General features: G+C 44.9%; 1 protein-coding gene across 1 annotated transcript in view; it reads left to right on the forward strand.

The window, feature by feature from the left end:
• The window catches only part of ATP1B3 (ATPase Na+/K+ transporting subunit beta 3), a 63,911-nt gene that overhangs the window by 14,956 nt on the left and 34,786 nt on the right, over positions 1-14,169 (forward strand). The window contains exon 2 of the mRNA XM_065410575.1: positions 8,491-8,619. Within this exon, the coding sequence (XP_065266647.1) occupies positions 8,491-8,619 (129 nt within the window). The remainder of the gene's footprint in view (positions 1-8,490; positions 8,620-14,169) is intronic.

A 14,169-nucleotide genomic window follows, 5' to 3' on the forward strand; every position in this document is an offset into this window, starting at 1 on the left:
CCCCTAGCAGTACTTGCAGGTGGGAGCGCCCCCCTGGCGTGGTATAAGGGGAGCTGCGCGCTCCCCCCCACCCTCAGTTCCTTCTTGCCGTCAGTGAAGGTGCGTCGGAACTGCTCTCCTCCAGTTTTGCTGTAGCTTGTCCCCAGAACTGTTCTTTCATTTAGTACCTGTAGTTAGTTTAGTTAGTCAGTGAGCCCGGGCTGGGGCATGCCCCAAACCCCGGGATTTAACTTGTGCGGTTCTTGTCGGCATTCTATGCCAAGAAGCAACCCGCACACAGACTGTTTGCACTGCTTGGGAGAAACCCATATCAGCGAGAGGTGCAAGATTTGCAAATCGTTTAAGCCTCGGAGAAAGGGACATTAGGCTCCTAGCCATTCTGATGGAGTCGGTGCTGATCCCGACCCCAGCGCGCCGCTCCGAGCCGGTACCGGGCACCGCGATCTCGGTACGCAGTGATCCGCCGGTGCCATCGACCAGTCAGCACTGGTCCCCGTCCTCGGGGCACGCCAAGAGGGCCAAGAAATCTCCATCTTCGCAGTGGCACCGAGGGAAGTCTGGGACAGAGGGTAGGCTCATGTCGGGCAGTCCTCGATCTCTACCAGGCCCTAGGCCTCCGACTCACATAGAGCGGAGTAGCCCGGCCCCTTTGGAACAGGCCTCTCCGGATGTCCACATGCCGTCCACACCCGAAGCCCTCCAGGCGGCCTGGAATGTCTTGTCCATGCCGGTGCCCGGAGCGCCGCCGATGTTGGCCCCATGCTCCAGAGGCAAGCCTCCACTGGGATCTCCACAGTCGTCCCTGGCTCGGTACTGGTCTCGGTCGAGGGAACATTCCCGATACCGCTCAGCGTCCACTTGGAGCAGAGTCCACGTGGATCACCCTTGACGCCGACCAGACTCTCGGGCTGGGTTCATTCCAGCTGGGACTCACGGCACCGATCCTCCTCAGAGAGTGGATATCGACAGGACCGCAGCGGACATTGTCGTCGGTCCCGGAGAGGGTACCGCAGTCGGTCACGGCACGGTCGTTGACGCCGTTCCTGCTCGGGCTCCTGCTCCAAGTCTCCGCCAAGGCACCGCAGCCCTGGGCGTCGGTTGCCTCGCCGTTGCGGGTCTGCCCGTCGAGGCCGTTCGTGGAGCAGCTATTACCATCAGTACCAGTCCTCCATGTCCAGATTGCGGTCCCGTGACCGTCGCAAATCCCGGCACCACCACTCCTCCCGGTCGAGAGACAGCAGCGGATCCTACACCAGCCCAGTCTCCATTTGTAGCCGTCCTTCAACGGGCCAGACCGGCCAACCCGGGCAGCCATGACGCTCGGTGCCACAGCAGGTGCAGTGGCACCGAGCGTCGTGGCCAGCCCAGTGGTACCAGTGGGCACCGTGGCCTCCAGCGCAGCCCCCAGTGGGAGCTCACTTGGTGGCCGGAGCTTCGGAAGCACCGTCAGCCTCCCTCTCCAGACCCCCGACAAAGGAGTCGGTGGGACGCTCATCCTCGGTACCGTGCCCGGAGTCCGACCAGGTGGTGGATCCTCTAGTGCTGGCCGACACCCAAAGCACTGGACCGGCCTCTTTGCCCTGCCTGGAGGAGGTGATTGTGGCCCCGCTTCCCTCTATCCCGCAGGACGACTTCAGGGCCCACCAAGAGCTCTTAAAGAGGGTGGCAGCAAGCCTCCATCTCCAGGCAGAGGAGATGGAGGAGCCCTCGGACTCCCTGTTCAACGTGTTGTCCCCATTGGCATCGGGTAGGGTGGCCTTGCTGCTCCATGAAGGGGTGGCTAAAATTTCAAATGCCCTGTGGCAAACACCAGCCTCGTTGGCCCCCATATCAAAAAAGGCAGAATGCAAGTACTTTGTACCCTTAAAGGACATGAGTACCTATATACCCACCTGGCGCCCAACTTCCTGGTGGTCGAGTCGGTCAACCAAAGGGAACGACAGGGTCAGCCAGCCCTGACCCCAAAGAACAAAGACTCTTGGAGGCTGGAATCTTTCAGAAGAAAAATGTATTAAGTCTTCGAGCTTCCAGTTATGAGTGGCAAACCATCAGGGGTTGCTACGAATTTAATCTGTGGGGCTCCCTGCCTAAATTTGAGGTCTCCCTCCAGGAGCTTGATAAGGAGTAGTTCCGGGCGCTGGTGGAGGAAGGGGCAGCGGGAGCTCGGGCTTCCCTGCAGGCTAACTCAGATGCTGCGGACACAGCCTCATGTTCAATGGCCTCTGTGGTGTCCATGAGACGGGCGTCATGGCTCCTGCTCTCCGGGCTCTCCAGCGAGGCGCAATCTTCCATGCAGGATCTCCCGTTTAATGGGAAAGCTCTGTTTGCAGAGGAAATAGATACAGGGCTGCATGGCATGAAGGACACCCGCACGACCCTCCAGACCCTGGGTCTCTATGTCCCGGCTCTGGCAAAACCTAAGTTCAAGCCACAGCAGACTCCGACCCCGGCCGCCCTCCTGAAGTACGGGGCTGCCCATAAGAAGCAATGGGGCTATAAGAGACGCCCTCACAGGCAGTCTCGGCCTGCCCCCCAGCCTGGACCTTCCAAGGGCAAGCAGGCGGGGAAAAGGCAATTTTGATGGGACGCTAGGGGCAACCCGCTAGTCCTCATCAGGGATCCAACACCAATAAAGCTTCCCTTCTCCAACCGGTTGTGTGCTTTCCTTCCGGAATGGTCTCAGCTCACTTTGGACAGGTGGGTCCTCAACACCATCTCCCGGGGTTACACCCTCCAGTTTACCTCCTCCCCGCCCAACCGCCCCCATCCCTCCTGGGGGACCCCTCTCACGAAGCTCTGCTCAAGCAGGAGGTGGGGTGGCTCCTAGGACTAGGAGCGATGGAGGCGGTGCCCGAGGAGTTCATGGGCAAGGGGTACTACTCCCGTTATTTCCTTATCCCGAAGGCCAAAGGGGGTCTCAAGCCCATACTGGACCTATGGGGTCTGAACCAGCACATGGTGAAGCTCAAGTTCCGCATGGTCTCCCTGGCCTTCATCATCCCCTCCCTTGATCCCGGGGACTGGTACACTGCCCTCGATCTACAGGACGCATCCACATATTCAAGGGGCACAGGCGCTTCCTCCGTTTTGTGGTGGGACAGAATCATTACCAATTTATGGTACCCCCATTTGGGCTGTCCACTGCCCCCAGAGTGTTTACAAAATGCATGTCGGTGGTAGCGGCCTACCTCGGACAGCGGGGGGTACAGATATTTCCCTATCTGGACGATTGGCTTTGTCAAGGGCACCTCCCGTTGGCAGGTGATGGGTTAATGTGGCGCTCCTCCTGTCCACGTACACCGCCTTGGGCCTACTGGTAAACAACACCAAGTCCACGTTAGTCCCGGTCCAATGCATAGAGTTTATTGGGGTGCTCCTGGATGCAGTGTCGGCCAGGGCCTCCCTCCTGCCAGACAGGTTCGAGACCCTGAAAGGTCTCATTGACTCGGTCACAAGGTTCCCGGTGACAACAGTCAGGGTTTACCTGCAGCTTTTGGGTCATATGTCGGCATGCACGTACGTAGTCTGTCACGCCAGACTCAGGATGAGGCCCCTCCAGCTCTGGTTGGCCTTGAATTTCTCCCAGGCCATGGACAGGATGGATACTGTGATTACCTCCCTGCGATGGTGGTCCACCCCGAACAACATGCTCCAAGGGCTTTCATACCCAAGGCCTGTGGTCGGCTCAGGACCTGACCCTAAACATAAACGTCAGGGAGCTCAGAGCAGTAGGGCTGGCATGTATGCTCTTCCGCTCGCACCTGGAGGGCAAGGTAACCAGGGTCCTCACGGACAACACGGCCTCGATGTTCTGTATCAACAGGCAAGGCGAGGCCTGCTCCTCTGCTTCGAAGCCCTCAGGCTGTGGGACTTCTGTATAGCCCACGACATCCACCTGAAGGCCTTCCACTTACTGGGCGCCCACAACGAGAGGACGGATCGCTTGAGCCAGGGACTTCTCCTCACAACACGAGTGGTCCCTCCACCTGGAAGTGGCCCACCTGCTCTTCCAAAGGTGGGGAAGTCCCCAGCTGGACCTATTCACGACTCGGTCGCCGGTTCTGCTCCAGGGGAGACCTGGGGAGGGGCGCTATCTCCAATGCCTTTCTCCTGTCCTGGTCAGGCTGGCTTCTCTACGCCTTCCCCCTGTTCTTTTTATCAGCAGGGTTCTGGAGAAGATAAAGTCGGACAAGGCCAGAGTCCTCTTGATTGCCCCGGTGTGGCCCAGGCAGTATTGGTATGGAACCCTCACAGGCCTGGCAGTAGCTCCGCTGTGGCCGTTGCCGCTCCGCCCAGACCTGCTCTCACAGGAGCAGGGCCGCCTCCTCCATCCCAACCTAGCAGCTCTTCACCTTATGGTGTGGCTGCTCATTTTTTTTTTTTTTTTTTTATGGAGACATCCTATCTCCTAGAACTGGAAGGAATCTTGAAAGGTCATCGAGTCCAGCCCCCTGCCTTCACTAGCAGGACCAAGTACTGATTTTTGCCCCAGATCCCTAAGTGGCCCCCTAAAGGATTGAACTCTCAACCCTGGGTTTAGCAGGCCAATGCTCAAACCACTGAGCTATCCCTCCCCCCGATGGTTAGGTAGAGAGGAAAGGACATGCTCCGAGCAAGTTCAGCGCGTCCTCCTCGAAAGTAGATAGCCCTCCACTCGCTGCTCTTATTTGGTGGGCGGCAGACCAGGGTGTCTCCCCGGTGACCGCCCCGATCCAACTTATCCTTGATTACCTCCTCCACCTGAGGACCCAGGGCCAGGTGTCCTCGTCCATCAAGGTGCACCTGGCGGCCCTATCGGCCTTCCATCCGCCGGTGCAAGGACACACGGTGTTTTCCCATGCTATGACTGGCCGGTTCCTTAAGGGTCTTGACCGTCTTTTCCCGTATTCTAGACTCCCGGTTCCACAGTGGGACCTAATCCTGGTGTTGGCTCATCTCACAGGGCTCCCGTTTGAACTACTGGCCACATGCTCCTAGTCTCACCTCTCGTGGAAGGTGGCCTTCCTGGTTGCTATCACGTCAGCCAGGCGAGTCTCGGAGCTCAGGGCCCTGACCTCCGAACCGCCGTACACGGTCTTTCATAAGGACAAGGTCCAGCTCTGCCCACACCCCGCATTCCTCCCGAAGGTGGTCTCCGCCTACTACATGGGTCAGGACATTTTTCTACCAGTCCTCTGCCCCAGCCTCACGCATCCAGTGAAGAACGCTGCCTCCACATGCTCAACGTGCGACGGGCTCTGGCTTTCTACCTCAAGCAGACTAAGCCGTTCAGAAAGTCCTCGCAACTGTCGCCTTGGCTGAGCGCGCAAGGAGCCAGCCGATTTCCACTCAGCAGCTTTCCAATTGGATCACTTCATGCATCCGTTCCTGTTATGAGCTGGAGGGTGTTCCCCCCGCCACCCATTGTGAGGGTGCACTCGACCTGGGCACAGGCCTCTTCGGCTGCCTTTGTGGCCCACGTCCCCATCCAGGACATTTGTAGGGCCGCCACGTGGTCGTCGGTTCACACGTTCACCTCGCACTATCCGATCATCTCCCAAACCAGGGATGACGCCGGGTTCGGCAGGGCTGTCCTCCGTCCTGGGAACTTGTGAACTCCTACCCACCTCCAACAGAGATACCTTGGAATCACCTATTGTGGAATATACATGAGCAATCACTCAAAGAAAAAACAGTTACCTTTTCCATAACTGGTGTTCTTCGAGATGTGTTGCTCATGTCTATTCCGCATCCCACCTTCCTTCCCCTCTGTTGGAGTTGTCTGGCAAGAAGGAACTGAGGGTGGGGGAGCGCGCAGCTCTCCTTATACCGCGCCAGGCAAGCGCCACTCCAGAGGTCGTGGGGGGCGCTCCCCCCTACGGGTATTGCTAGGGGAAAAACTTCCGGTGCCAGTGGCGAGCATGCACACCTATTGTGGAATAGACATGAGCAACACACCTCGAAGAACACCAGTTACGGAAAAGGTAACTGTTTTTTCCCATCTGTTATATTGGTGCGTATATATATGGCTAGTAATCTTGTGGACTTCTTCAAGCCCTATATGTAAACATTACAGCACACAAAATTATGCACTCTTCAAATGTTTTTGCAATACCTACTCACATCTAGGTGAGTTTAGGACAATTATTCACCCTTAATTCTAAATTACTCTTTCTGTGGGTTTACTTGAGACAGCTATGCTTAATGTACTAAAAGAAAATCTACCAAACTTGACTATTTTATTTTGTATGCACAGAATATGCTCTTGTAAATGGATTACTGGAATAGCTTTAGTTACAAAGTTCCAGAATGGACCACGTTCCTGTAAACGCTTACAGCTCAATCTAAGCCATTTTTGATAGGGATCACTTACATGGGTAATTGCATCCTTTACACTCAAATTGACTTGTGATGCAGCACTTCTAAGGTGAAAGCCTTCTGCCTCATTACACAGCAAAGGTGCACATTAATAGTACTACTGCAGAGTGTCATATCTAGTTATTTTTAGGACCTATGAGATTGTGTAACTAGACAGTTACTTGAAATGTAGATTATTCTCCTTAGCAGGTTTTCAGAGGAGCAGTCCATAACTAATTGCACGATTCATCATTTTTTATCTTGCAGGCACATACTTTCTTCCAAGCTTTCCATGCAAAAGCTCCCTTATATCACTTTCATTTTTGTAAAACATTAATCACTATTGCCAATGTGGTGAAAAACTGAGGTGATGAAATGTTCAGGCCTGCGTTGAAATAGTATGTTAAAGAATACCAGTTGGCAAAATTAAAAAACTACATAACCCTGTATATCTGGGTCATCTTAAAGCCTTTTCAGTCTATTTCTTAACTAAAGGCTAGTGCCACTTTAAAAAAAGTTCAATTCGTTAACTCCATAGCAGACTAGGCCAAGATGAGGATTCCAGCCAGTTGCACCCCAGCAGTGTTACTTAAGATCTTTAAATCCTTAGTGACTGTGTCCAGGTTCCTCCCTCCTTTTCCACACACATTGTTCCTTCACAGATGATATCCATGTGGTAACTTGGAAAGCATCATGATTTTTCAAAGCTTGAGGCAATAGAAGTAACGTTTTAATATTAATTTGTTTGAATGCTGTTTATAGGAATAATATGATATAAAAATATATTTAGTAAATGCCTTGACTCATTGGCAAACATTAGCTTTGGCTTGATATGCTACAGTATAATGTAGCATCTTACTAACCTTAATTTTTCTATTGATTTGGGGAGATACTAGAGAGGATGGGGGAAGCTTGTCCATGAAGCTGCCTGTTTATCTAAGTTATCAGTTTCACTCTCTAGACAATTTCCCTTGGTGACAAACTTTCTGTAGTTTATTGGCACAGACCTACATTAACAATATTTAATAGTACATAAAGCTTACAGAAAACACCTGAAGTGGGCAATCCAAGCTTGGCTCTAGACCAGTGGTTCTCAATCCATGGGCTGCATGCAGCCCAATTAGCACACAGCTGTGGGCTAAAGGCCACGCGTGGCGGGCTCCTGGCTGCCTGGCCGTGTGTGGTGGGTTCCCAGCTTCCCCACAGCAGGTTCGGGGTCCCCGCATGGCCCACAATGATAAATAGGTTGAGAACCACTGGTCTGTTCACTCTAGTTAAATGAAAAACTATATTTACTTAATGCTTTAAAAAAGAAAAAAATGAATCTGTTAATAAAATTGCTAAAGGAGCTCTGTAATGTGCCCAGTCTAAACCCAATGTCTGGGATAGCTTGAGAAATAATTGCAAGATGTACCAATTGTGTGTTGGATGGATTTTACAACCTTCTTAACCACATCGCAAAACCACTTAACTTACTGTCACATGTACCTCAAGTTCTGCATCAGAAGAAGTACCATATAGTCTCCAATCAACAAGTGAGAAATTCTACAGTTGTAATTTGTCTTCTGATTATAACATTGTTTTTTCATCCAGGGCTCTATAAACTTGGTGAAAATCTAATGTATCGTCATTTGTCTTGTAATCTGGTTGATTATTCACATATAGCATTGCACGTATAGGTCTCTGTTATGCTGGGGTACAATCAGTTGCTTGGCTCTCAGAAAGAGCAGCTGCAACAAAACAAAAATTGTCCTCAGAAGCTGGGGAAGGAGCATCCTCCTGTTCAAGCTCTTTTTTTTTTTTTTAATGGAATGACCTTTCTTTTAAAAGCTGAACTTTATATATATATAATGTATGTTGGGGGGGGGAGTGAGTGTGTGTGTGTGTGTATATATATATATGTGTATATATATATATATGTGTATATATATATATGTGTATATATATATATGTGTATATATATAGATAGATAGATAGATATAAATGCTGAAACACAAGGAAGATCTAATTTGGTATCTCTGTGTTTGAGTGGTGGGGACTGAGCACCTGATCCAACTCCTATTGAACTACAATCCTGAGTGTCAGAGTAAAAAATTAGACTCACGTTCAGTTTAAAATAAATATTTTGTTAATTTGAGTTCTTTAATTTTACAGGTCTAATCTTGCTGTTTTATCTGGTATTCTATGGTTTCCTAGCAGCACTCTTTACGTTCACAATGTGGGTTTTGCTTCAGACCCTGAGCGGAGATATTCCCAAATACCGTGACCGGATTTCTAGTCCAGGTAACTGTACTCTTTTAGTTTTATGTCTGGATTTTAAATTAGAATAAGATAAAATTTATCTAATAACTTCCTTTTAGGATAAAGTACATATTCCAATGTGGTGTAGTTTTAATTAGACTAATAAAGAGTTTTAAAGGAGGACTCTTTTATAATGGGTGAATCATTTGGGCTTTGTAGGTTTGCAGCATAAAGCCATTTATATGCTTTTTTTTTTTTTTTTACCATATTTACTAACTGATAGCTCTAAATTCACTCCTTTCTAGTTCTTCCTGGATTTTGCCGTACATTTAAATTGCAGTTTTCAATCCACAACAGTGAAATATGAGGTCATAAACATAGCATTGTTGCTTCACTGCAGGAGTAAGCTAAGTTTTGATATTTTGCTGCAGGTTAGATTTGATTTAAATCATGATTTAAATCACTAGTCAGGAAGATTTGATTTAGTCATGGATTTCTACATAAAAGTGCATTCTTGTTGGTTGTTATAACCTTAATACATATTCTTCACAACTCAGAGATAGATGTAGGTTTCATTTTTAGAAGGTACACACTGTACATTTTTAAACAGTGATTTATTTTGAAAACTTTTCAGATTAGTTTTACAGCTATATCAGAAAATGAATGATTGTTTGGTTATTTCATTTACCAAAGGTAATTGAAGCAGATATTTATGAAGTCATTGGGAGGAGAACTATCTCCAATTCAATAGGTTAATCATTAATATTTGGAGGATTTTCTTGCCATGCTGTATTAGGAAGAGAACATCACCAGACAGACATTTAAATTGTTTTATTTAACTAAAACAACGTTATGTATTCTAGATTCTTTTCTTCAGCAGCAAACATATATTTTAACAAAACAAGCATATGAATTTTTGAATTTAGTTAAACATTCAAGTATGTTAAAATTGTTTTAACTAAAATAGTTAAATGACATATTTAAAAAAATAATTAAATCAACTGTGTCAGCCAAGTCAACATGAGAAACTTAAAATATTGCCTTCTGTAGCTAACTCAGTCGTCTTCACCTTCATTTTCCTGTTTTTCTTATCCAGATTATGAACAAACAAGCTTTCCTGCTTTTTCAGGTCCCAAACGATTTCTCAATTTGGAATAAATTAGTCCAAAGAAAGAAAATATTCTTTCTACACCAGCAGAAGAAGCTACTTCTGTTAAAAGTGAGATTATCACTTCAACAGTCTCTGAATCCGAGTGCTTAAGTGACTTCCACCACTTCACTGGTGTGACTTTCTTTAAGATATTATCAGCAAACATATATTTCTTGAATGGTTCACCCTTAGCTCTGAAGTTTATTATAGTTGGCATTTTGGAGGGATGATTGTTGGATGTCCATGTCATAGCCAACTCCTCTTCTTCAGCAGTTAAGGTTTGACCTTTGTACCGAGTATTGAGAATATGTGCAAGAAAATGAGCTGGAGATAGTGCTTGTTCCATTCATTTTTTTAATGCTTGTAATTTAACTCTGTCGTTGCATACTCAGCATGTGTTCAACATTTCTCTTAAGCCCAATGTTGAGAACTTTGGCTGTGACAGTGCCATCTATTTTTTTCATGATTTTGTTCACAAACTGTCATCAGATTAGGCCAGTTCTTGATATAGTGCTCAAAACAGTCCACTACTGAGTTCTATCGCACGTCTTGCGGTAGAGTTAGCTTGGTTCCTCCCGCTTTTTTTCAGAGCAGCCACTGCGGAGTGGTTGTTACAGAAGTATTTTGCAATTTCAACATCGTTAGCCTTTATTTCTGGAACACTGAAAAGTCTGGCTAGGAGGTGCAACAAATGAGCACTGCAACCGTATGTTATTGGCTTGGGACTCTCTTCACTCCTAAATAATTTCTTATCTTGAATACACTTGCAACATTGTCTGTGACCAAGCTGCGTACTAGACATTTTAATTTTTTTTCAGTTTGTTATAGCTTTTACTGCTACTTCTTGAGTATTCTGCTGTGTGTGCATTTCCTGATGTATCAATCCTTTCTGTAAGGAAGATATTCCCTTCTTCTGTTGTCACACAAGCACATACAACAGGATCATTGTGGACATTGTTCCACACATCAAGACTCAGGTTAACAATTTCACCCTCTAGACCTTGTCTATGGTTGTTCCTGGATGATGGAGATTTTTTTTCCTTTTGCTACAGGTGATACACTGTGGCTATGTGACATACTTGATGTGACTGAAACACTATCATTGGCAAATAACTCTGAAACTATAGAAAATGATGGTGATCTTGAAGGTGGATAGTCTTCAGAATCCAGTATGTTGAGGATGGATTCTCCTAAACAAAATAAGTCAATCCAGTTATTTAATTATTGTTACCATACTTCTCATTTAGTATTACTCATTGCATTCACTGACTCTCAGTACTACTTTAAAGGTGAAATTGTAAAAGGAAGATCTGCCTATTTCAGCTATTTATTTTTTATCACAACTGCATCTAAAATGATAGTACCATAGAGTAACAACTATATTTTTTGCTCAAACATGAGAATTCAAGAATAGTCCAGAAGGAAGACAGGCAGTCCTTAAGAAAGAAGTATGAAATAAAAAAGTTTACCAACCTGAAGATCCTTCATGTTCAGACATGTTCCTTTCATCATCTTCAAAGCAGCTTCCTCCTGTGAAGGAACACTTCTCATGATGTTGTTTCATTCGGGCAACCAGGCCTTGCATTTCTTTGTTGCACTGTTTGTATTTTGCACGCATGCCTGTCTTACCCACAGGTAGAGGAACTTCATTAAAATATTCCCAAACTGCGTCTCTCTTACGGCCTGTTGCCATTATAGGTTTTCCCTTCTAGTGAGAGAATGGTATGGTAGATCTCAAATCAATGAAGGCTACACTCAGGAAGACCTCAAGACTTCTGGAATATGCTGCTTGAAAGTTTCACTTTTGCTTCTACTGCCTGTCCCTCCCTTCTCACATTTATCTCCGGACTTCTCCTTGTCCAGATTGTAGCCTGAGTTAGGATGTACTAATAATTTAATTGGGATAATATGGGAATTTAATTTATTAATTTTAATTTAATTTTATTAATTAATAATTATTATTAATATTAATAGTATGGGTTTTAGGCTCGCCAATCTGTTTGATCAGAAGATAAAGTTCTTGTCCTGAATCAGGCTGCACAGAATTTACAAAGGACCCTCGGGGTATGACAGGAAGCTCACACTGAGACAGATTTATAGCCTTAAAGACTTTTTGTTAAAATCAATAATAGTAAGTAAATGGTAAAATACTCAGTTACAATTGCATTACTGCTATTCAAAAGATACATATGGTAAAATAGTATTATATGCTACAAAGCTTTGGTTAAAATACTCCACTGTTCCTTGATAACCTGGTGGTAAGAGACACAGGACCAGCCTTGAAGTTCAGGTTTCTCAGTGCTTAGAAAAATCTAATGCTAAAAGCTATCAATACTAACTTAGGGTTTACTTGACTAACTTAAACTTAAAATCAAAACCTAATAAACAAACTAAGAATAAAACTTAGGAAAACCAAGCTTAGCCTAGTTCCCTTGAAACTTAAAGTTTAAGAAGAACAAGTATAGCCTACTAATAGTAGTAGTCACCATAGATAGATAGAATAGAGAGAGTAGAAATAGAATGCAAGTGAGAATGATAGAGTGGAGTGCTCTAGCGAGGTGGATCACAAGTGCCGGAAATCCTTCCTCCTATGCCCAAATTTTATTCCTCACCCACAAAATGTTAGGGTACACTTACCCCATAGACTAGTATGTTTGTGCGTATTGATGACATGTACATAAGCACATAAGTTCCCTTGTGGTGTACCTGTTCAGTCTGTGGGTACAACATTGAAACCCCCCCTATGGCATTCTCCATTGTCGATTGGTCTAGATAAAAGGTCATAGACATAGGCGTGGGTACTTCTCTATTTAGGTAACAAGGTATAGATCAACTTTACTTTTTTGGGTAAAAGGTCTTAATATAGATGTGCTAACTTTGCCTTAGCTTAACATACAGGATATGGCTTGTAGGTCTCTTGCATTACTTTAATATAAATCTATAAACCTATTACAATAAACCAAATACTTAAACTATAAGAAAAATATATACACACACACACAAGCAAGCAGGTTAATCCTATAGGCTACACGATCTATTCCGCCCCCAACAATATTCTATTCATTGAACTTTTTGAAACTTTGCACTTTTAGAGAGAGGTAAGGGATTGACTCTGGGTACACAAATTTACTGAGGGGCAATAGGGTTGAGGTCTGTTATTTCTCACCTGTATATATTATTTATTTATTTAAAAACATTTTTGCTGTTAACAAGCATGTTATCTCTGGAGAGACAAATCCACAGTTTGAGAACTGTAAAACTAAGCATCTCTGATGGTATGTTCTAGACTGAGCACTGAGTCCCATTGGATAGGTAGAAAGATTAACCTAAATAATCTATACAGGAGCCTCTGGAACCCCATAATATTGGGTCCCTAATCCATGAACTATTGGAACTCATTTACAAAACTTTTCTTAAACGTTACATGAATGTATTGTCTCATACTATAGAATTAGAATTTATAATCCCTATTCCATGATGAGATATCTTTGAGCTATAATGTATCTTAATTAAAACTATCTTTAGAAGTTTTTTCCTCAAAAAGCATTTTATCAAAAAAAAATTTTTTTAAATCATTGATTTTTTTATCCACACTGTTTTGCTGTTAAAGCATATAGCTGAAATAGCAGAGGAAAGAGATAATGACTGGGAAAACAAAACTTATGGAAATATTTTGGAATATTTCCTGTTTGCAGAAGAAAGCCCCCTTCAGATATTGATTGTTCAAGATATAGAGGATAGTGAAGTGAAGATTTTGCATGTTTTAAAATACCAAACTCAATTAAAAAGGAAAGCTATCATTACCTAGTCCTATGTTGCTTACTGGATCAGACCAGTGGTCCATCTAGTATCTTGATGCTAACAATGGCTAGCATTGGATACTTCAGAGGAACTGCAAAAAAAACAGCTGTATAAGCAGTTATAGGATAACCTGCTTCCTGGGAAAATTTCATCGTAACCCTAAATAGAGGTTGTCTTAAGCCCTAAAAGATGAGGGTTCTTCCAAAACTTTTAATATTTAGTATTTCAATTTCAATTCTTAATTTATTAGCCACTTATATAGGTAATCTTTTTGAATACTGCTACCACAAGAGATGCATTGAGGCTTGGAGTTCCACAGGCTAGTTGTATGGAAGAGTGTTTCCTTTCATCAGTTTTGCATTTGCCTTCTTTCAGTTTAATTGAATGTCCATTTGATCTTGTATTATGAAACAGAGTGATTTGAAGTTCCTGAGTTATTTTCTCTTACCATTGATTATTTGTATAGTCATGTCCTTTTTAATTGTCTCCTTTCTAAGATAAATTAGTTTAAAAATTGAAATATCTCTTCATGAGATTTTTTTTTTTCATGCCTATAATCATTCTTGGCTCCCATCTCTGAATCCCCTCTTTCTACTATGTCCTATTTGAGAGTAGGTGACCAGAAATAGTTTTCCAGATGA

The sequence above is a fragment of the Emys orbicularis genome, chromosome 9 (genome assembly GCF_028017835.1).
Source record: "Emys orbicularis isolate rEmyOrb1 chromosome 9, rEmyOrb1.hap1, whole genome shotgun sequence".
Taxonomy (NCBI): Eukaryota; Metazoa; Chordata; order Testudines; family Emydidae; genus Emys; species Emys orbicularis.